General features: G+C 49.6%; 1 protein-coding gene across 1 annotated transcript in view; it reads right to left on the reverse strand.

Annotated features, from left to right (window-relative positions):
- Positions 1-24769, reverse strand: part of LOC129710494 (protein phosphatase PTC7 homolog) — a 78813-nt gene that overhangs the window by 18322 nt on the left and 35722 nt on the right. Inside the window, exon 4 of the mRNA XM_055657452.1 lies at positions 14405-14528. Within this exon, the coding sequence (XP_055513427.1) occupies positions 14405-14528 (124 nt within the window). The remainder of the gene's footprint in view (positions 1-14404; positions 14529-24769) is intronic.

Consider the following 24769-nt stretch of genomic DNA (forward strand, 5'->3'; position numbering starts at 1 on the left):
AAGGGTCAGCGGTGGAAAATGTCAAAAACATCAAATTCCTGAGTGTGCATATCTCTGGAGATCTGTCCTGGACCCAGCACATTGTTACAATCATAAAGAAAGCCCATCGACACCTCTGCTTTCATGGAAGATTGAGTTCAGTGCTCCAACTAATACTTTTTTGAACTTCGACAGGTGTACGGTAGAGAGCATATTGACTGGTTGTATCATGGCCTGGTGCAGCAACTCGGGAAGGAAGAAGATTACAAAAAGTGACAAACACTGCCAAGTCCATCGCGGGTACAGTTCTCCCTGGCATCAAAGGGTTGAGAAGAAACCTGCAGGAGTCCCTGCCTCAAAAAGGCAGCCAGCATCACCAGGGACCGGCACCATCCTGGCTATGTTCTCATTACACTCCTACCATCTTCTTTTATATCCATCATATATGTTTCAGATGTTCGGCCAGACTCTTGCATAGTGGACGGCCTTCTCGTTTGCCACCACTAGATGTTCCAGGCAGCATTGTTCACCAAGGAGTGGGCATCTGAGTAGGTGTGGCATGGATTATACAGATGTTCCATATTCACATTCTGTGTCTGCCACATCTGCATAGCCCCATTTGCTCATATTGGTCTTGCATCGGCCCATTCCTGTATGAAGCCCTATTGAGGGACTTCTAGGTCTTCCAGTCACACCTGTGACCAGGTGGTAGCTGCTCCTTGGTTGGGATTGGCATCTTTATGTGGTGGTGATATTCACTGTGTTTCTTTTCCCACCAGGTTAGTCTGGTCACTTGAGGAGACTGTGACAGTGGCTGGACTGTGTGAAGGGGGCTCTTCCTCGACTTCAGCCCTTTTGGGGCTGGGTGATGGGAGTGACAGGAATGGCAGGTGTCCCCAACTTGCCCACTACATTCAGTTCTACCGGCGACTGATCTGCGGATTCCTGGTGGAGCAATACCGGACAAGGCATGCAAGCTATCCTCATCCGTTGGTTTTAGGCAGCCAGTGATGCATCTGCAGCTGTCATTAACGGCGGCATAAACTTTCTTTGTATGAGATAATCTCTCCCAAACAGGACAAGCATACTCTGCAGCAGAGTAGCACAGCGCAAGAGCAGTTGGCCACAGTGTGGATGCATTGGTACCCCACAACGTGTTTGCCAGCTTGCGTAGGTGGTACAGGAGCCAAAAAAATCTAATGTCCAGATTGGGGAGCAGCTTCTTCCCAACAACCATCAGGCTATTGGATGCTGTGAACTCCAACTGAACTCTAAACCACAAACTTGCCTTGATTGCACAAGGGACCGGGGCAGTGTTTTTGCCTTTGCACTGTATTGTTTGTTTGTTTTTATATATTGTAGGGCTGCCAACTCTCACGCTTTGACATATTCTCGACAAATTCTCACGCCCTCACGCTGATCACAAATTTCTCACGCTGTGGTGAGAAATTCTGTGATCAACGAAAATTAAAAAACTCATAAACTGCATGGGTCGCGGGTGTTGGAGAGCCGGGACTGAGGGGAGGGGGAGAGAGAGGAGGGGGGGTTAAGAGGGGGGAGAGAGGAGGAGAGGAGGAGGGCAGAGAGAGGGGGAGGGGAGAGGGGGAGTGGGAGAGAGGAGAGAGGGGGGGAGAGAGAGGAGAGAAGAGAGGGAGGGCGGAGCGAGGGGGGGGAGAGGAGGGGGGGGGGGAGAGGCGAGGGGGAGAGAGCGAGGGGGGAGAGGGAGGGGGAGAGAGAGGGGGGGGAGAGAGCGGGGGGAGAGAGAGGGGGGGGAGAGAAGGGGGGGGGAGAGGGGGGAGAGAGAGGGGGGGCGGAGAGGGGGGGGAGAGGAGAGGGGGGAGAGAGAGAGGGGGGGAGAGAGAGGGGAGAGAGGGGGGGGGAGGAGAGAGAGAGTGAGGGAGGACCGGAGAGAGGAGGGGTGGAGAGAAGGGGATGGCGGGGAGAGAAGGGGGGAGGGGGAGGGAGGGAGAAGAGAGGGAGGGGAGGGGGAGAGAGGAGGGGGGGGGGGGAGAGAGGGGGGGAGAGGAGAGGGGAGGAGGGGGGAGGAGATGAGAGGAGAGGGGAGGAGGGGAGAGGGGGGAAGGGAGAGGCGGGGGAAGGGAGGGGGGAGAGGGGGGAGGGGAAGGGGAGGCAGCGGAGAGGGGGAGAAGGAGAGTGAGGGGGCGGGAGAGAGGGGGAGAGGGAGAGTGGGAGGGAGAGGGCGGAGAGGAGAGGAGGAGAGAGGGGAGAGAGATGGAGGGGAGAGAGAGAGGGAGCGCGAGAGAGGGAGAGGAGAGGAGAAGGAGGAGGGAGAGGGAGAGGGGGAGAGAGAGGGGAGAGGGGGCAGAGAGGGGGACACTACGTCCTGCTCTCTCTCTCTCTCTCTTTCTCCCTCTCGCAGTTCAGGGAGAGAGAGGCTGGGGAGAGAGGGAGAAAGAGAGAGAGAGAGAGATAGAGAGGAGAGGGCGGACGGGAGAGGAGAGGGAGAGAGATAGAGGAGGAGAGCGGAGGGGAGAGGTGTGGAGGAGAGTTTGGGGGGAGAGAGAGAGGGGCGAGAGAGGAGGCGGGAGGAGAGAGGGGGTGAGCGGAGAGGTGGGAGAGCGGAGAGGCGAGGAGAGGGGAGGAGAGAGAGGGGGAGGAGAGGGGAGAGAGAGGGAGAGGAGGGGGAGAGAGAGGGGGGAGGGAGGGCGAGGGAGAAGGGGAGAGGGGGGGGGGAGAGGGGAGGGGAGGGGGGAGAGGGAGAGGGAGGAGAGGAGGGTGGAGGGTGAGAGAGAGGAGAGGGAGAGCATCTAGAGAGAAACACAGGGGGGAGAGAGGGGGAGAGGGGGGGAGAGAGGCTCAAACCCTCACCACTAGGCCGGGCACCACGCTTCTCAGCCCTAATATTAAACACACTGCGCATCGCGCCCAGGTAGAGTAGAGAGAGAGAGAGGGAGATAGAGAGAGAGAGAGAGAGAGGGGGAGAGAGGAGGAGGGAGAGAGAGGGAGACAAGAGAGAGAGAGAGAGAGAGAGAGAGAGAGAGAGAGAGAGAGAGAGAGAGAGAGAGAGAGAGAGAGAGAGAGAGAGACAAGGAGAGGAGAGGGAGGAGTGACAGAGAGAAGGGGAGAGGGAAAGAGAGCGGAGAGGGAGAAAGAGAGAGCGAGAGAGAGAGGGAGAGAGGGGGGAGAAGAGGGGAGGAAAGACTGAGAGGGGGAGAAAGGCAGAGGGAGAGAAGAGGAGAGAGAGAGAGGGGGAGAGAGAGAGGAGGGAGAGAGGAAACTGGGAGAGAGGCTTAGGAGAGGAGAGGAAAGAGAGAGAGGGAGGAGAGAGAGGGAAGAGGAGAGAGGGGAAGAGAGAGACAGAAAGAGGAGAGGTGAAGAGAGAGGGGAAGAGAGAGAGGGAGGAGAGAGAGGGACGAGAGCAGAGGGGAAAGGAGGAGAGGAAGAGGAGCGGGAAGAGGAGAGAGGGGCGGAGGAGAGAGAGGGAGGGGAGGAGAGAGAGGGGGGGAGAGCGGGAGAAGAGAGAGAGAGGAAGAGAGAGAGGAAGAGAGGAGAGAGAGGAGAGGGGAGAGAGCGGTGAGAGAGAGGGGGGAGAGATGAGAGGTGGAGAGAGAGGTGAGAGAGGGGGAAGAGAGAGGAGGGAGAAAGAGGGGGGGAGAGAGAGAGGAGAGAGGGGGGGAAGAGAGAGGGGGAGGTTGGGAGAAAGAAGAGACAGGGGGGAGAGGGGGAGCGGAGAGAGAAGAGAGGGGGAGAGGAGAGGGGGGAGAGAGAGAGAGAGGGAGAGAGCGAAAGAGAGAGGGAGAGAGAGAGGAGAGAGGGGGAAGAGAGAGGGAGACAGAGAGAATAGAGAGAGGGGGAGACAGAGAGAGAGAGAAATAGAGAGAGAGAGGGGGGGGGGGGAGGGAGAGGAGAGGGGGAGAGGAGAGAGGGGGAGAGGGAGAGGGTGAGGAGAGGAAGTGGAAGAGAGGGGGAGAGAGGGGGGGGGGAGAGTGAGGGTCAGAGGGGGAGAGAGATGAGCGAGAGAGAGGACGAGGAGAGAGAGAGAGGGGGATGAGGGGGGGAGGAGAGAGAGGGTGAGAGAGAGGAGGAGGAGAGAGAGAGGGGCGAGAGAGGGTGAGAGAGAGGGGCAGAGGGGAGAGAGAGAGTTGAATGAGAGGGGAGGATGGGAGAGAGGAGAGAGGAGAGGAGGAGAGAGAGGGGATGAGGGCAGAGGGGAGAGAGAGGGGAGAGAGAGGAGGAGACGGGGGGAGAGGGAGGAGAGAGGGGAGAGAGAGGGGAGAGGAGAGGAGAGGAGAGGGGAGGAGGGGAGGGGAGGAGAGGGGAGAGGAGAGGAGAGGGAGAGAGGAGAGGAGACTCAGGGAGCTGGTAGCACGTAGAGCAGGGAGAGAGAGATCGAGAGAGAAACATAGACAAAGAGACCAGACAGAGGGGCAGAGAGAAACAGATATACAGTGTGAGAGCGACACCGGGACAGTAAGAGAGGGGGAGAGAGAGAGAGAGACAGAGAGAGGGGGGGAGCGAAAGAGAGAGAGGGACAGAGAGAGGGAGGGAGAGAGAGTGAGAGAGAGAAACAGCGAGACAGAGAGGGAGGGAGAGAGATGAAGAAAGAGAGGGGGACAGATACTGAGCGAGGGGGAGTGAGTGAGAGAGAGAGACAGAGAGAGGGGGAGAGACAGAGAGAGGGGAGAGACAGAGAGAGGGGAGAGAGACAGAGAGAGGGGAGAGAGAGAGGGGGGAGAGGGAGAGACAGGACAGAGGGGAGGGAGACAGAGAGAGGGGGGAGAGACAGAGAGAGGGGGAGAGACAGAGAGAGAGGGGGAGAAAGAGAGAGGGGGAGAGACAGAGAGGGGGGGAGGGAGACAGAGAGGGGGGGGAGAGACAGCGAGGGGGGAGAGACAGAGAGGGGGGAGAGACAGAGAGGGGGGAGAGACAGAGAGGGGGGAGAGACAGAGAGGGGGGAGAGACAGAGAGGGGGGGAGAGACAGAGAGGGGGGAGAGACAGAGAGGGGGGGGAAGACAGGAGGGGGGGAGGAAATAGACAGAGAGGGGGGGAGAGACAGAGAGGGGGGAGAAGAGAGACAGAGAGGGGGGGGAGAGACAGAGGGGGGGGGGGGAGATAGGGAGATTATAGAGGCAGGGCTGGCAACTCCCATGCATTGAGCGTGAGAATCACGCATTTGGCCAAATTCTCACACTGATCACAAATTTCTCACGCTCTGTCATGAGAAATTCCGTGATCAATGAAAATTTCAAAACTAATATTAACTGCATGGGCCACGGGAGTTGGAAGCAGAAGCAGCTGCGGGGACAGGTGCGGACAGGGAGTGGGGATGGCGAGTGTTTGCTGGGCTGGCGAGTCGCCCCCCAATTCCTTTGACAGGTTGAATAGAAATGTCCCCAATCTCGTTGTTTTATTAATTGAACACATAGATGAACACCCTCAAGGAGTGTAATCAGATGGAAACTGATTTAGAGCTTGTTCAAAGAAGGGGAATATTTTAAAGGAGTGACAGAGATACTTGCAGGGGAATGTGTGAGGAGATTATTATTTGTCTTTAGTTTTAGCTTGAACCAGGACATCTGACGATTCAAAGTTTAATATAGTAATTGTACGGATGCTGACCCCAACCAAGCACGTGGTGAATATCATCCATCACAATATCAACTTCACTTGGATTTCAATCACTTCAATGTAAAAGTAATTGGGAATGGGGAGCATTGGAACAAAAAATTGCCCTCGGTACATATTAATTGTAATATAATAATGTATGCATGTTGGTAGGTGCAATCAAAACAAAGATCTTTATCATTGTTGTGTTATGAATCACACAGAAAATATTATATACTCTCAAGATCACATTTAATAGAATAATATTGCTTAAATATATAGTTATTGGACTTTGTATTTCGGAAAAGTCCCAGCTGAGACAGCAAAATACTGAAAATATTGGGGGTGAAAATGACTTCAGGACAGTTTGTTAGGAAAATGAAAGAAATGGTAACAGAATACTTATACAGCTGAGTGAGTATAATTTTATGGATGAGAAATTGTGTTCCACCAATTGATCAATTGATGACTTCTTTGACAAAGTAACTAGCATGTTAGCCTGGTTGGTGGCGCGACTCACCCGTTGCAGCGCCCCCTACAGCCTGTCTGGCTTTTTTAATTTTTTGTCTAGTTAAATGTAGTGTTGGTGTTTTTTAATACTAGTTTTAAATGTGTATATGTGGGGGGGGAGAAACCGTTTAAATCTCTTCCCTGTCCGGGAGACCCGACCTTTTCCCTGTCGGGTCTCCGTTGTCGTTGGGGCCTAGCACCGTGGAGCGGCCTCCAACCTGAATGACCTGGGGGCTCGGGAGACTGCGGAGCTGCGGACTACTCACCATCGTGAGGCTGGCCGGCCTCGGAGCGTGGGGAGCGGTGGTGACTCGCTGCTGCGACTCGACTCCTGGGGCTCGGAGGCTCCAGCAACGCAGCCGCAGGTCCGGTGGACTGGTACATCGGGAACTCGCGGGTCCGGGGGGAGAGACCGCTTCCCGGAGCTCCCGCAACGCGACTTCTCCAGCCCGTGTCGCGGGGTTGGAATGACCCGGAGCGGGGTCGTACATCGCCCGGCGCGGCTTCATGGCCGTGGGACATTCCAGCGCCCGCCGGGGGCTCCAACTTCGAGACTTTTAGAGCGGGTGCAGGGCCGCACATCGCCCGGCACAGCCTAGAATGGCCGTGGGTCTTATCATCGCCCGCCTGGGGCTTGGACATCGGGAGAGACATAGAGAACAGGGGAGAGAAAAGACTTTGCCTTCCATCACAGTGGGTCCACTGTGGTGGATGTTTGTGTGAATTTAATTGTGTGTATGTCTAGGAATTGTCTTTGTTTGTATGGCTGTGGAAACAGAATTTCGTTTGAGCCTCACTGAGGCTCAAAAGACAATAAAATAATTGTAATTGTAATTGTTAGATAACAAGGAAGCCAATGGATGTAGCAAATTTTGTTATAGATAATTTGGTCTGTGTAGTGCCACATAAAAGATTACTGCATTAGATAAGCACCTATAACCATATAACCATATAACAATTACAGCACGGAAACAGGCCATCTCGGCCCTACAAGTCCATGCCGAACAAATTTTTTTCTCCTTAGTCCCACCTGCCTGCACTCGTACCATAACCCTCCATTCCCTTCTCATCCATATGCCTATCCAATTTATTTTTAAATGATACCAATGAACCTGCCTCCACCACTTCCACTGGAAGCTCATTCCACACCGCCTCCACTCTCTGCATAAAGAAGTGTGGACTTGAACGTAATAGGTTAAGTCCTGGGGGTCATATATGGGGCTTTATGTGAGGGCCAGATATATTGTCAGCGCAGAGGGGCTAGGAGCAAGGCCAAGTGGTGTTGGGTAAATTGAATGGATTAAAGGCCGATAAATCCCCAGGGCCAGATAGGCTGCATCCCAGAGTACTTAAGGAAGTAGCTCCAGAAATAGTGGATGCATTAGTAATAATCTTTCAAAACTCTTTAGATTCTGGAGTAGTTCCTGAAGATTGGCGGATAGCAAACGTAACCCCACTTTTTAAGAAGGGAGGGAGAGAGAAAATGGGGAATTACAGACCAGTTAGTCTAACATCGGTAGTGGGGAAACTGTTAGAGTCAGTTATTAAAGATGGGATAGCAGCACATTTGGAAAGTGGTGAAATCATTGGACAAAGTCAGCATGGATTTACGAAAGGTAAATCATGTCTGACGAATCTTATAGAATTTTTCGAGGATGTAACTAGTAGCGTTGATAGGGGAGAACCAGTGGATGTGGGGTATCTGGACTTCCAGAAGGCTTTCGACAAGGTCCCACATAAGAGATTAGTATACAAACTTAAAGCACAAGGCATTGGGGGTTCAGTATTGATGTGGATGGAGAACTGGCTGGCAAACAGGAAGCAAAGAGTAGGAGTAAACGGGTCCTTTTCACAATGGCAGGCAGTGACTAGTGGGGTACCCAAGGCTCAGTACTGGGACCCCAGCTATTTACAATATATATTAATGATCTGGATGAGGGAATTGAAGGCAATATCTCCAAGTTTGGGGATGACTCGAAGCTGGGGGGCAGTGTTAGCTGTGAGGAGGATGCTAGGAGACTGCAGGGTGAGTTGGATAGGCTGGGTGAGTGGGCAAATGTTTGGCAGATGCAGTATAATGTGGATAAGTGTGAGGTTATCCATTTTGGTGGCAAAAACAGGAAAGCAGATTATTATCTAAATGGTGGCCGATTGGGAAAGGGGGAGAGATGCAGCGAGACCTGGGTGTCATGGTACACCAGTCATTGAAAGTAGGCATGCAGGTGCAGCAGGCAGTAAAGAAAGCGAACGGTATGTTAGCTTTCATTGCAAAATGATTTGAGTATAGGAGCAGAGAGGTTCTACTGCAGTTGTACAGGGTCTTGGTGAGACCACACCTGGAGTATTGCGTACAGTTTTGGTCTCCAAATCTGAGGGAGGACATTATTGCCATAGAGGGAGTGCAGAGACGGGTCACCAGACTGATTCCTGGGATGTCAGGACTGTCTTATGAAGAAAGACTGGATAGACATGGTTTATACTCTCTAGAATTTAGAAGATTGAGAGGGGATCTTATAGAAACTTACAAAATTCTTAAGGGGTTGGACAGACTAGATGCAGGAAGATTGCTCCCGATGTTGGGGAAGTCCAGGACAAGGGGTCACAGCTTAAGGATAAGGGGGAAATCCTTTAAAACCGAGATGAGAAGAACCTTTTTCACACAGAGAGTGGTGAATCTCTGGAACTCTCTGCCGCAGAGGGTAGTCGAGGCCAGTTCATTGGCTATATTTAAGAGGGAGTTAGATGTGGCATGTTGTGGCTAAGGGGATCAGAGGGTATGGAGAGAAGGCAGGTAAGGGATACTGAGTTGGATGATCAGCCATGATCATATTGAATGGCGGTTTAGGCTCGAAGGGCAGATATATGGCCTAGCTGCACCTAATTTCTATGGAGGCTATGTTTAAGTGTGCATCCAGAGTCAAGGTCTGGAATAGTACTAGCTGTGCAGTCAAAGCTGGGACCAGGGTAGTGTTCAACACTGGGAACATAAGCAGGTAAGCAGCTATGATCAGGGTAGAATAGGGGGGCAGGTGTAAGGCTGGACTCAGGGTCAGGAATGAGAGAAGGTATGCAACTGGAGTCAGGATCAGGAGTAGTACCAGGTGTGCAGTGAGACCCAGGTTGGTTAAAATGGGCCATGTTTGATTATAATCTGATTTCCATACATGAATATACTAAGATCAGATGTGCTGCACATGTTGATCAGAGCCTGGGCTCTACTGTGGAATGTAATTTAGTCTAACCTTATTCATTGCTAATCCAATTGAAAGCATATATACTGCATTCAAGTGTAAGTTAAAAGACTCACTACAGTATGCACCATATTGCACAATTTCAAGCTGAAAAATGCAAAAGACCCGTACCAAACACCCCTCCCCCCCCGGTCGCTTCGCTCCCTCGGGCTTGGTCTCTCGCAATTTCTCACTCCCAATTCTCGCCCAATGTTGGCAGTCCTGTATATAGATGATTATTTTTGTTGTTTAATATGGTGTCTACTGAGAACTATGTTTGCATATCTGTTAAGCTGCTGCAAGAACGAATTTCATTGTTTCGTAACTTACAAATAGTGAAAGGCTTCGATAGAGTGCACATTTCCACTGGTGTGAGAGTCTAGGACAGGAGGTCAGAGCCTCAGAATGAAAGGACGTTCCTTCAAGAAGGTGATGAGGAGGAATTTCTTTAGATAGACATAAAATGCTGGAGTAACTCAGCAGGACAGGCAGATCTCTGGAGAGAAGGATTGGGTGACGTTTCGGGTCGAGACCCTTCTTTGTTTAGTCAGAGGGTGGTGAATCTGTGGAATTCTTTGCCACAGAAGGCTGTGGAGGCCAAGTCAATGGACATTTTTAAGGCAGAGATAGATAGATTCTTGATTAGTACAGGTGTCAGAGGTTATGGGGGAAAGGCAGGAGAATGGGGTTAGGAGGGAAAGATAGATCAGCCATGATTGAATGGCAGAATATACTTTATGGGCCGAATGGATTAATTCTGCTCCCAGCACTTATGACCCTTTGACCTAGTAGGCCCCCCCGATGCATCCTGGTCGGATGCAAGCCTGGGCGATGTCATATGGAGGACAGGCTGTTGCCCATGCAGCATGTCCCACCTCTCCACGTCGCTGATCGATCCAAAGGAACAGCGGGGCTGTTACAGTTTGGCACCAGCGCCGTTGCAGGAGTTGCCAGAGCGAGGTTATAGACAATGACGAACTGCCTAAGGGGCTCCAACTCCGGATTTTCTTGAGGTTTACTCCTGGAGCCTTTTCTATGACTGGATACGGCCACAAGGCAGTGGAGGTTTTAAATCAGAGTTTTCCCTCTCCTAGATGGACTGCCTTCCCAGGCTGACGAGCCCCATCTGCCCGAGACTCATGGGGGCAGGAGCATCTACCTTCCTGTGCAGGTCTATAGCACCTGCCCACTGCCCTTTGACTTAATGACATGGCAATAAAACACTTTTGTGATTCGAGATTCTGTTTTCGCCCAGCAATCTACATACTAAAATGGAATCTAATTTAACCCAAAGATCAAGTTGATAGTTATTTTATGCAGGCATTAAGCTTGAAGTTTTTTTTGGACAGTGTGGCAAACCTGGCAGATCTTCAGGTCATAGAGGCATAGAGCGTGGAAACTCTACCATTGTGCCCTACACTACTTCTGTAAACTTTACTAATCAGGATGTGTTTAGGTATTGCAATACTCTACTGGACTGTTTGTAAGAAAATAATTTCACTTTGCATTCCACCGGGTGGCAGCCTCGCCAACGGTCTGTCTGTCTTTCCGTCGTTTTTGTTATTTTTAGTGTGTTTTAAAAGTATGTGTTAATTTTTCTCTGGTTTGTCTTATGTGGGGGAGGGGGTGCGGGGAAACATTTATTCAAACCCTTACCTTGCCGGAGATGCGATTGTTTTCCGGATCGTATCTCCGGTCGCTCTGCGGTCTAACATCATGGAGCTGACGGCCTTGCTCGAGACTGACTTTGAGCCCCACCGCGGGCGGGGCTGTGGACTTACCATCGGAGCCTGCAATCCCTTGCCTGGGATCGATGCTCCAACCGCAGCCTGCGGATTTCAACATCCAGGAGCTCGCAGTCTCGGGTAAAGACTGATGTCGGAAATCTTCAAAGTCGCGGGAGGTTCGATCAGACCCGATCGCCGGCTACAGGAGCCAAGATCGTCCTGTCAAAGGAAGGCTCAAGGCCCCCAACCAAGGGAGAACAAAGAAGGGAAGAGATTGAACTATTTTTTCGCTTTCCATCACAGTGAGGAATGTGGAGGAGTTAAAATGTATTTTCTGTGTTTTGTTGCTTTTTATTGGTATGACTGTGTGGCAAATCAAATTCCTCGTATGTTGCAAACATACTTGGCTAATAAAGTATGATTATGATTTTGATTATGATTTGCACAAGTGACAATAAAGCACCATTGAATCGGTGGACTGGTCCTCAAGGACTCTGCGGCAAACATGAAGGAATATGTCATAGAATTCATCAGTAGATGTGTCGGGGAATGCGTAAAAAAGAAACGATATACGCATTTCACAACTGGAAACCACCGACGAACAGCGAGGGCCACTCCAAGTCTGTAGCATTCAAGTTGAACAATCCCGCCATACGAGGAATCTATTTACGACCTTCACAAAGCCATCCAGACTGTCAATAGGGAATTCCAGACCAGTCTGAAGAAGGGTCTCGACCCAAAATGTTGCCCATTCCTTCTCTCCAGGGATGCTGCCTATCCCGCTGAGTTACTCCAACATCTTGTGTCTACCTTCGATTTAAACAGTTCTTCCCTGCACACTTAAAGTCCCAACAATACCTGGACACCCATCAATAGGTGACAACACTTCCTCCACGATAATTCTCAACACCTGCCCTGCAGGGTCGCATTGTCAGCCCCCAACTATACTCCCTGCACTCACAACTATGCAGCCAAATTGGACTAGTCCCATCGACAAGTTTGCAGAAGACATCACTGTGGTGAGGTAAATCAAGAACACCTATCAGATGGAACAGAGGAAGGAGATGGATAACTTGGAGTAACATGGAATCAGGACAATAACGCCTCCCTCAATAACCCCTCCCGCAAGACCAAGGAAATAGGTATTGACTTCAGGAAGCGTGGTGGAGGACATGACCCAATCAGCATCAATGTTGCAGAACTGGAAATGGTTGAGAACTTCATGTTCCTGTGAGGAAACAGCCAAGAAGCAAACCAATGCCCCCACGTCCTGTGGAGACTGAGGAAATCTGGCATGTCTTCAATAACTCTTGCAAACCTCTACAGATGCACGATAGAAAAAATACTGTCAAGTTGCAACACAGTTTGGTTTGAAACGTCTCTGTCCAAGACTGCAATGAATGTTAGAGTTGTGATGTAGCCCAGTCGATTACATAAACCAGACTGCCCACTGTTGACTCAATCTATACTTCACGCTGCCTCAGAAAAGTAACCAATATAATCAAAGACTTTGTTCAAGACTGAACTGCAGATGCTGGAGAATCGAAGGTAGATAAAATTGCTGGAGAACTGCTGCCGCACCCGCTGAGTTTCTCCAGCAATTTTGTCTAATCAAAGACTTTTCCCACCTTGGCTATTTCTTCCTCTCTCTCCTTACACCCATCAGAGAAAAGATACAGAAAGTGCGCTCCACCAGACTCGGGAGCGGCTTCTTCCCCTCTGTTACCAGGCTTCTGAATGGCCTGGTTGAGGTACACTGCGGACTTTGGACTTTGTCTCTGGAACTGTTACGCTATGATGCTGAGAATGTGTGTTTTGCACTCTATCCCTCCCATCACTCCACCTATTGTACTTGAAATTAGCTTGTTTGTATTCAAGCATAGTATTATCTGATTGATTGCATGCAAACAAAGCTTTTCAATGTTCTTCAGTATACGTTACGGGGTGTAAGATTGCAACCTTCACGTGGTCCGCCCTGTTTGACAAATCTAATCAACCCGGCGTGCACAATCAAATAACATCAAATAGAACAAGTTGTCCTACAACTTTAGGCTGTGCACGCCATACGCAAAAAGAAGTATACGTTGCAATAATAAACCTAAACCTCCACTCCACACCAAGGTCATACTTGTATTTATAGCCAAAAGCTTCACTTTCCACAGCATTATCCCATCTAAACTATTTTTCAAAATCTTGGAGTCAGGAGTTTGCCATTGGATCCTCAATGCTTTGACCACAATCAGTAAGGATAGACGGCGAAACATCCCCCACAATAACTCTCTACATCGATGGTTTGCAAGGATGCGTCTCGGCCTCTGCGGCATATTCTGCTTGAATTCCATCTTCAAGTTTGCAGATGACACCAACATAGTGGGCCAGAACTTGAAAAATGGAGTACAGGAAGGAAATCGCGATCTTAGCATCATCGTGTCAGGACAATAACTTCTCCCTCAATATCAGCAAGACTCAAGAGATAGTTATCGACTGCAGAAAGGACGGTGGAGTACATGCCACAATCAGCATCAATTGTACCAAAGTGGAAATGCTTGTGAGTTTAAAATTCCTTCCTCTGAACTATACCAGCACCTCTACTTCCTCAGAAAACTGAGGCATGTCCCCCACAGCTCTTGCCAACCTCTATGCGGAGGCGCTTGAAAGTGTTCTGGGTCGGTTCCAGGACACGCAGGCTGAGCGTAGACCATTGAAGGAGAAAGGCAGCACGTTCACAGGCCGATGTTGAAGAGGCTTCAGAGCGGTTGAGTTGGCGAGTCAGTGGAATGGGCCTCTGGAGGTCCTGAATCAGCCTGGGTCTTAATTAGATTGATCACTGCTCCAAGTGGCTGGGCGAGCGGAACGGCCATGTCCTGCAGCAGCATTAAGCCTTGGATCAGCGGCGGAGGACATTGACACATTGTCTGGCCAGGCCGATCCCTGCAACTCCAACCCAGTGCTGCCACCAGGGCAACAGGCCATTGTGGCCAAGTTAAGACCACACTTTTTTTTTTTTAATTTCAGACTTGGAGGGTACAAGATGGCACCTAACATGTGGCAACTCTTGTCCACTGACCAAGTGTGGTCCACTATCTTACCTTCTTATACTAAGTATGATTGTGCCTAATATAAAGTAGGATTGACACTGAACGCTATGCAAAACAAAATCACTGTACTTAGATACACGTGACAATAAAGTACCATTGAACCAGTGACTTGCTACCATTGTGAGATTTGAATATGGTTCTACATTATAATTCAACAATTTAACTACTTCACCAAGATTCATCTTGAGAGAACTTTATTCCTAATGTAATAAAGTTTAAGATATCCTGGGCACCTAATCTGCCATCTTAAGCAGAAGATGGTAACACTTGATGCATACTCAGTCAAAACAATACCTTCATCAGCCTTAACTGTTGCAAGATCATGTAGTCAGTCATGTTGTCAAAGAGCCCATCTGTTGCTGTAAGAATTATATCACCCACTTCCATGTTGAATGTGAAGCCTTCTGCTGTTTCAGGGCTAGAGAATACAAAACAAACCCCACAATTAATTGTCAAGGAGCAGAGAGAAGCAAATATTAATTTTTAAAAAACTGGCCAAGCACAAAAATGATGAAGCTCATTCAGCAATTATTTTACAGTACTGGAGGAAAATTTACCTCACGGTCGTAAATGCCTCCAGCTGTACAACATCTACAATTACAGAGTTTTTGTCGGTGCATCAACTCTCAAGAACGGCAAACTCTTCACCGCACTATCTTAGCCAGTACTACCAACTTTTGTGCCATTTCTCTCAGTTCTCTCCACCCCTCCCTCTTCTCTGATGAAAACACCCGGCAGCAGCATTTGGGAAATTTGGCAGCCCTCTCTGTGACTGCTCACTTACATGGAATGAGGAGGGGGGAGCGAGAAAAGGTAACCCCAAAATGTGCCTTCAGCGTTTATTCCACGCCCAGCTCCCCATACCAACACTTGGACAGAGCAATGAAAAAGCGAGTGACTTCTCTTACTGTTGGCGCATGTAACGTGCGTACCTTGACGGTCAACTCTGATGAAGGGAGGCACGGTGGCAGTTACTGCCTTACAGCGCCAGGTTCGACCCGGACTATGGGTGTTAACGGTGCGTTTGTACGTTCTCCTGTGACCACAGGGTTTTCTCTGAGTGCTCCAGTTTCCTCCCACACTACAAAGATGTACAGGTGTGTAGGTTACTGGTAAATGGTATTGGTAGAAAATCATTGTAAATTGTCCCTACTATGTAGGATAGTGCTAGTGTACGGGATAATCACAAGTCGGCGTGGACTCGGTGGGATGAAGGGCCTGTTTCCGCACTGTATCTCTAAAGTAAAGAACAGCTTTGGTTGGAAGGGAGCTAAGCTCGATATAACACTGGCAATACTGCACTGAGCGACACTTGCCTGGCAAACGAGGGGCAACAGAGAATGGTTGTGGGTGAACATGCTTCTGGAGTGGTCCTGGTGATGAAGAGCGTGGAGAGGCAAGACGAAACATCTCGCTGGTTTACACGATATTGTGGTACACATGACCATATACTAAATTAAAAGAAACTCATTATTCCTGGAAACTTCAATTCAAGTTGGAAAAGATTACTAAGCCTGGTAGGGAGCCGTTGGCAAAACCAGCGATGAAAGGGGCAGCAGTAAAGACCTGTTGAAACAGGCATGACATGATCACAGCCAACACCATCTTTCATCAACCAAATCGTACCAACATCTTTTGGATCAAAGTTATATGTGGTGCAGAGTATTTGAGACATCGCAGGCTCGTTAGAGGCAGTTCTATAACATAACAGCTCAATTCCTTAGAAATCTTCTGTTATAAAAATCAAGGTATAAAAAAATAGAACAGAGATCACGTAACAGTACAGCACAGGAATGGGCCATTCAGCCCAGGATGTTTGTGCCAAATAAGATGCCTAATTGAACCGATCCCATCTGCCTGTATACGATCCATATCCATCCATTCCCTGCACTTCCATCTGCCCATCTAAAAGCCTCCCAAACACTGCAATCGTATCTGCCTCTACCACCACTCCTGGTAATGCGTTCCAGACACCCACCACTCTCTGTGTAAAATAAAAACTTACGTCACATATCTCCATTGAACTTTCCCCTTCTCACACAGCTGGGAAAACGGTTCTAACTGTCTACCCTATCTATGCCTCTCATCATTTCAAAGGTTCAAAGGAGCTTTTATTGTTACATGCAAACGCACAGTAAAATTATTTTCTTACGTACAGTCCAGTATTGCTATGCCTAAGCACATCCACAATTAGCAAAGTGTGCAGAAATAGTCTACTGATCCCGCAAGCAAGAGGCACCAAGTTTGGTGCCTGTTTCAAAGTTCAGTCTTCGCTCTAGGTGTAATGAGTGTTCCCGGTACAAGCATGCCCTAGACTGCTGCGGTCCGCCAGCCATCACCTTGGTGGATTTGGGGGCGGCACAGTGGCGCAGCGGTTGAGTTGCTGCCTTACACCGCTGGAGACCCGGGTTTGACCCCGACTACAGGTACTGCCTGTACAGAGTTTTATGTTCTCCCCATGACCACGTGGGTTTTCTCCAAGATCTTCAGTTTCCTCCCACACTCCAAAGGCGTACAGGTTTGTACGTTAATTGGCTTGGTGTAAGTGTAAATTGTCCCTAGTGTGTCGCTGGACAGTGTGGACTTGGTGGGCCGAAGGGCCTGTTTCCACACTGCATCTAAACTAAGCTAAACCTTCCTTGAATGTGTGGATCGACCAGCAAACAGATGTCCCTCTCCTCACCCATCCACCTTTGTGCCCTGAGGGCGCTTCCTGCAGACGACCTTGAGGCCAGACCCTGGTTCCTTCTCCTACTGGGATCTCCACAGGAAATTCCTGCACTCTCTGCCTACTCGTTTTCCCAGCGGTTGGCAATCTATTCTCTGTCTGCACCTTAAGTGTGACCACTTCTCAATAACTCTCATCTATGAATTCCTCTCTCCCGGATGAGCCAGAGGTCGCATAGCTGCAGCTACGGTGCATTAGCATGGTCTTTAGGAGCTGCACCTGGACGCTGACGTAGTCCTCAGGAGCACCGGAGGGCTTTCTGAGTTCTCACGTCCCACAGGCCAAGCACTCAACTAAACAAGCTTCCATCTCAACTGCAACAGGACTAAGTTGCACTCCAAAACAAACAGAAAGTCACAGACTAAACCATACCCTAAAATCACCCTCACCAAAGCATCCTCTCACTGAAGTCTCGAGCCTAAGCCTCAATGTCCCCCTCGTAGTCTGTCTACTCCCTCTATGGCCGCGTACCTTCCTTTTATTGGCAGCTGTTAATTAGCCATTATTGAGACTTGCCTTTTTCCAATTGCAGCAAAATCCATACAGCTGATATCACGTACCGTGAGGCTTGCCTTTTAACTTGCTCCCATTCAGGCAGGGAAATCCCAACAGCTGAGCAGGATTTCCCTACAGCAGGGTTTTCAAAACAACGGGGCAATGGGGGAAAGGGGATGGGGCTAAAGTGTTTCAGACCCACAATAAAAGTTACTTTTCCTTGCAGCACGATTTTGATAAACATGTCTATTTTTGTTACTGCAAGCTAAAAATACTGAATGTCGAATGCTATATTGTTTAACAGAGTATCCCTGCAGAAGTGAGCATTAGGGACAAATCATCCTCTACGATAATCCTCAACACCGGTGCTCTGCCCCCTCAACCCTCTTCTTTATTCCTTGTACACCCACAACTGTGGAGCCATGTTTGGTGTTTGTTCATATGAGGAAACGTAAATGGAGGAAACAAGGAAAAAATAATCTCGAAAACCAAGAATGATTAATTCTATAGCATCATTACACCTCAATCACCCATGGGGAGGGAACTTTCAAACTCAGATTGGTCTAATCAGCCACCTTTCTACATATTGCAGCTCAAAAAATGTTGTTGGTCTTACTCGAAAACTAATGAGGGACAATATCCTTGATTTTTTGGAATTATCCAAATATAGTTACCAAAACATTTTAAATGGAATCCATGGGAGGATTATAAATGTGAAAAGTTAAATTGAACCAGGCCGCTTAAGAGAAAGTATGAAGAAAGATGAAAAGGTGAATGTTCATTTTTATTAGGCAAGTTTCTCAGAGGATTCCGATTCGTAATGTCACCCAGCGATGCTGACTGACCCACTTTTACTCTAACAATTTGTATCTTTCATTGGTACTCCTCTTTGCAGTTCCTTTCTAAACAATACTCTTGCGATGCATAATTCCATAATTATTAAAAAATAAATAAACCACTGAGCATTGCCTGTTTATTCTGCAATAAATGCAAGAGTGAGCTTCACTATGATTTTTGTAATTTTATTTTAGTAAAATTGACCATGCCTGGATATTACCACTGAGAAAACATTCAACACCACAACCATGTTTATTTGTTGAGGGACCTCTTAGCAGAAATTCTATTAATGATTAGTAGGATTCAAATTGAACTCCAGAATTTACAGTTCAAAACTGCAAACACCCTACACGTGGATTATCTTTCCTAGTAGTGGTGCTCACTACTAGCAGTGAGCCAAGTGGGGGAAATGTTAGATATGAGCCAGGGTATCACAGACTGAGAATGAAGGCACAGAGTAGTTGCTGGCCATGAGCATCTCTCCAGAACGCCCATTATAATTCACACAGCCACAGCCAGGCCTCAGGACAGTCAGCAGAATCCAGCTGGCTCCGTGTTGATGCATTACAGAAGTTATTTAGTTGAAAGAGTCTCTTTCAGGTTATTTAACACCAGAGTTGAAGCAGAAAGATTGTCACATTAAATAAAAGTGAAAGAGCAGATTGGAATACAGTCTCAGGGCCACTTGTTCCCTCAGATGAAAGGCAGTTAATCCATCGAAATACTATATGCTTCTTCTCTGATCTTTCATTTTATTTTAATCTCAAGAGTTTATTTGTGGCTGATTAACTCAGCGACTTTCTTTGATTCTAGATGGTGATGCACTGAGGGAAGTCAAATCAGGGGAGGACATAGACAGTAACTGATAGGGCACGAGGAATGTTGATGATTGGATGGACCAAAGCGTTCAAGTCCATAGAACCTTAAAAACGGCAACAGACAGACCCCTGTGTGCTGAGGAATGCAACGAGCATGCTTGAATACATAGGTCCGAGCGTAGAACACACGAGTTGGGACATTATGCTGCAGCTTCACAAAACATCGGTTACACTGCATTTGGAGCATGTGTTTCCAGTCACCACACTACAGGAAGGTGCGGCTGCATTAGAGAGGCCATAAGGGACAAGAGCAGTATTAGGCCACCCATTGAGTCTATTCCGCCATTCGATCATGGCTGATCACTTTTTTCTTCTCAACCCCATTCACCTGCCATCTCCAGGGCGACCAACTCTCACGCTTTGAGTGTGAGAATCACGCCCTGAAGCAAACTCTCACGCCCTCACGCTGATCAGAAATTTCTCACGCTCTGTGGTGAGAAATTCCGTGATCAACAAAAATTTCAAAACTCGGATAAACTGCACGGTCCGCGGGTGTTGGAGAGCCGGGGCTGAGGGAGGGATGGGAGCAGAACCAGCGGCGGGAACAGATGCGGGGAGCCGGGACTGGCGAATGTTTGCCGGGCTGCGAGTCGCTGTGCGGGAGGAGAGGGAGAGGGGGAGAGGGGGAGAGAGGAGAGAGGGGGGGAGAGGGGGAGAGGGAGAGAGAGAGGGGGAGAGGGGGAGAGGAGGGGGAGAGGGAGAGGGGAGGGAGGGGAGAGAGGGAGAGGGAGAGAGAGGAGAGGGGGAGAGGGGGAGAGGGAGGGAGAGGGGGGGAGAGGAGAGGGGGAGGGAGAGAGAGAGAGAGAGAGAGAGAGAGAGAGAGAGAGAGAGAGAGAGAGAGAGAGAGAGAGAGAGAGAGAGAGAGAGGAAGAGGGAGAGAGAGAGAGAGGGGCAAGGGGGGGAGAGAGAGAGGGGGGAGTGGGGGAGAGATAGAGAGGAGGGGAGGGAGAGAGGGGAGAGAGGGGGGGGAGAGAGGGGAGAGAGGGGGGGAAGTGAGAGAGGGCTGAGAGGGAAGAAAGGGAAAGGGTGGAGAGGGAGGAGAGGGTTGTAGAGAGAATGGGAGAGAGAGGGCCGAATGGCCTATTCCTGCACCCATTTTCTATGTTTCTAAGCTTGAGTATATGGCAATAAAACTCGATCACTTGATTTTGAAGCATTCATGCATGGTGGAGGTATAATGTAGTCATAGAGTGATACAGTGTGAAAACAGGCCCTTCGGTGCAACTTGCCCACACCCGCCAACATGTCCCAGCTACGCCACCTGCTTTTGGTCCATACCTCCAAACCTGTCCTGTCCATGTATCAGTCTAACTTTTTCTTAAATGTTGGGATGGTCCCTGCCTCAACTACATCCTCTGGCAGCTTGTTCCATACACCCATCACCCTTTGTGTGGATAAAGTTACCCCTTAAAAAGTTATCTCTTAAAAATATTTCATACAAAAAACATTGAAATCATACTTCTACAGTGCACTAAAACATGATTTTAATACATCAAATTTCAAAACGTTCCCTACCCTGGGAGGGAGGGACACCCTTCTTCCACCCCCTCTCTTCACTCAGTTGCTCCATTCCCTCACTGGGTACTCCCAAGGCCAGTGATCAGTGATCGCTCAGCCTCCCCCCTTTCAAAAACGCTCCAATCCAATTTAAAGCATATATATTGCTTTAAGTTATAAGTTAAGTGTAAGTTATAAGACTCGCTACAGTATGCACCACATTGCACAATTTCAAGCTGAAAAATGCAAATGTTCCATACCAATGGGAGGGGGCACCCTCCTCCCAAACCCCCCCCCCCCCCCCCCCCCCCCCCCCCCCCTCCCCTCCTCCTCCCCACCCCCCCCAACCCCCCCACTCCTAGCCCCAACCCACCCCCCCCCCCCCCCCCCTCCCAACCCCCCCCCCCCCCCCCCCCCCCCCCCCCCCCCCCTTCCCCCCCCCCCCCCCCCCCCCCCCCCCCCCCCCCCCCCCCCCTCCCCCCCCCCCCCCCTCCCCACCCCCCCCCCCCCCCCCCCCCCCCCCCCCCCCCCCCCCCCCCCCCCCCCAACCCCCCCCCCCCCCCCCCCCCCCCCCCCCCCCCCCCCCCCCCCCCCCCCCCAACCCCCCCCCCCCCCCCCCCCCCCCCCCCCCCCCCACCCCACCCCCCCGGGTCCCCCCGGCGCGATGGTCCCTCGGGCTTGGTCGCGATCTCCCGGGCTCTCCCAAATTTCTCACTCCCAACTCTCACCCAATGTTGGCAGCCCTGCATCTCTCACCTAACCTTTGATGTCCTTCCTTATCAAAAACCTATAAATCTCCACTTTAAAAAATACCTAATGACTTGTCCTTCACTGCCATCTGTTGTAATGAATTCGACAGATTCACCACCCTCTGGTGAAATAAATTTCTCCTCAGAGGGTGCAGAGATTGACTAGGATGATTGACTGATGGATGTGGCCAAAGATGAGAGGCCAAGTATCCCATCAGGCTCGGGAGCCGAGCTTTTTATTGCCAAAGAGCTGGCTGATTAGATGTTCTGGATTAGGATCAAGGACTTGGAAAACGGAGAGAATATGCAATCATTAAATCATTCCGTCTACACTTCATGCTGCCTCGATAAGGCCACCAGCATAATAATGGACCAGTCACTCCCTCTTCTCTTCTCCTCTCTCCCAACAGGCATGAGGTGCAGAAATGCGAAAACGCACACCTCCAGATTCAGGGACAGTTTCTCCCCAGCTGTTAACAGGCAACTGAACCATCCTATCACCAACTGTCCTGACCCACCATCTGTATCTCATTGGAGACCCTCGGACTATCTTCAATCGGACTTTTCCTTGCACTAAACGTTATTCCCTTCATTCTGTATCCATATATGGTGGACTGCTTGATTGTAATCACGTATAATCTTTCCGCTGACTACATAGCACACAAAATAAAACGTTCACTGATCTCGGTACACGTGAGCCCGGTGCGCATGTCCACAGTGGCCCTGGTGTTCTCAGCCGCCGAGTACTGCGCCCCGGTCTGGTGCCGTAGCCCTCACACCAAGAAGCTGGACGCTGCCCTCAACAGCGCCCTGCGGACTGTCTCCAGGTGCCTACAAGCCACCCCAGTAAAGCAGCTGCCCGTCCTAACTGGCATCGCCCCAGCCAACATCAGACGAGAAGCAGCCACGCTGGCCTGGCCCTCTCTCGAAAGGCACAGACCAGTGAATCCCACCTCCTCCATCAGATTGTCACAGGGACACCACGACGTATGTGCCTCATGTCACAGCGTCCCTTTGCCACGCAAGCCCAAGAGCTGCTCTGCACAACACTGGCTGACGCTTCTAAGGCTGCCTGGGTCAAGATGAGATGGAGAGACCAGTGGAAGTCAGTGGAACCAGCTAGGCTACACCATTACATCAATGACCCCATGGACGTCCCTGGCCAGGACCTGCCCCTGAAAGCAGTGGACAACCCTCAACCGCTTGAGGACAAGCATCGGACGCTATGGAGTAGCGATGAAGAGGTGGGGCTCGTGGACAACGCCTCCTGCGAGTGTGGGGATCCAACACAGACAGTGGAGCACATCGTCACCAGTTGCCCCAAACACCGGCCACCGAATGGTGAACGAGGTCTGATTGACCTGGACCTGGAGTTTATTTGCGATGCTGACTGACCCACTTTTACTCTAACACTTTGTATCTTTCATTGGCACTCCTCTTTGCAGTTCCTTTCTAAACAATACTCTTGCGATGCATAATTCCATAATTATTAAAAAATAAATAAACCACTGAGCATTGCCTGTTTATTCTGCAATAAATGCAAGAGTCAGATTCACTATGATTTTTGTAATTTTATTTTAGTAAAATTGACCATGCCTGGATATTACCACTGAGAAAACATTCAACACCACAACCATGTTTATTTGTTGAGGGACCTCTTAGCAGAAATTCTATTAATGATTAGTAGGATTCAAATTGAACTCCAGAATTTACAGTTCAAAACTGCAAACACCCTGCACGTGGATTATCTTTCCTAGCAGTGGTGCTCACTACTAGCAGTGAGCCAAGTGGGGGAAATGTTAGATATGAATCAGGGTATCACAGACTGAGAATGAAGGCACAGAGTAGTTGCTGGCCATGAGCATCTCTCCAGAATGACCATTATAAGTGTTATAATGGGGTGGAGTTAGAGATGCTGGCTTATGTGTGATTGGTTCACATGCATCATCAATCTACAGTCTGGATAGATTGGATGTAGAGAGGATGTTTCCACTAGTGGGAGAGTCTAGAACAAGAGGCCACATCCTGAGAATAAAAGGATGTACCGTTAGAAAGGTGATGAGGAGGAATTTCACTAGCCAGAGGGTGGTGAATCTGTGGAGGCCAAGCCATTGGGTATTTTTAGGGTGGAGATTGACAAATTATTGATTAGTAAGGGTGTCAAGGGTTATGGGGAGAAGGCAGGAGAATGGGGTTAAGAGGGAAAGATAGATCACCCACGATTAAATGGCAGAGAAGTCTTAATGGGCCAAATGGCCTAATTCTGCTCCTGACACCTCTGGAATTCTCTGCCACAGAAGGTAGTTGAGGCCAGTTCATTGGCTATATTTAAGAGGGAGTTAGATGTGGCCCTTGTGGCTAAAGGGATCAGGGGGTATGGAGAGAAGGCAGTGTACAGGATACTGAGTTGGATGATCAGCCATGATAATATTGAATGGTGGTTAAGGCTCGAAGGGCCGAATGACCTACTCCTGCACCTATTTTCTATGTTTCTATGATGTGAAGTTCTAAAATCGACCAATCAGGAGACCAATGATCAAGCAAATGTAATTCTCGTGGTATTGTTTCAGGAAAACCCCTCAGTTGTGCAGGTAATATCTGAGCTGAGTAATGGAAGTTAAATGTAATAATGTGATGTTGAGTAATCAGTATATGCAATGGTGTATAATAGTTTGGAAATGGAACTCTGTTATGTGCAGGCAAATGAGACTAGCTTAGCTGTACTACCTAGTCAGCATAGACAAGTTATATCGAAGGGCTTGTCTATGTACTGCATGACTAATGCAGTCAGGGACCACCTGGGAGATGGCAGCCCTGCCGGCAGTCTGTTCATCTTTTCACTCTTTTGTTATTTTTTAGTTTGTTAAAAGTTTTGTTGTAATGCTCTTCAGTTTGTTTTATGTGGGTGGAGGGGGGAGGGGATCGGGGGAAACTTTTTTTTCAAGTTCCTACCTTGCCGGAGATGTGATTATTTTTCGGATCACATTCTCTGGGCTCTGACGCCTACCATCGCTGGAGCTGGAAACCTCCTCAGACAATTGTGAGCCCCACCGCGGGGCGCGGACGTAACATCGGAGCTGATCTCTTGCCTGGGATCGCTCCCACCGCAACCACCGTGGACTTTAACACCAAGGGCTTGCAGTCTCGGGTGAGGCTAGTCGGGAGCTCCAACGGACGGTTCGACCAGCGCCGACGCGAGGTTCGATCGCCCTGAGCGGGGTAGCTGACATCCCTCCTGATGCGGGAGCGGATCGCCTCAACGCGGAGATCCCGAACACCGCCAGCTACGGGAGTCAAGATCGTCCCATCAAAGGAAGGCTCGAGGCCCACGACCAAGGAAGAACTAAGGGAAGGACGAACTTTATTTTGCCTCGATCACAGTGAGGAATGTGTAGGTCAAAGCCCTGTCCCACAGTATGAGTTCATTCCAAGAGCTCTCCCGAGTTTAAAAAAAATCAAACTTGTGGTAAGCACG

Source organism: Leucoraja erinacea, chromosome 28, assembly GCF_028641065.1.
Source record: "Leucoraja erinacea ecotype New England chromosome 28, Leri_hhj_1, whole genome shotgun sequence".
Classification (NCBI taxonomy): Eukaryota; Metazoa; Chordata; class Chondrichthyes; order Rajiformes; family Rajidae; genus Leucoraja; species Leucoraja erinaceus.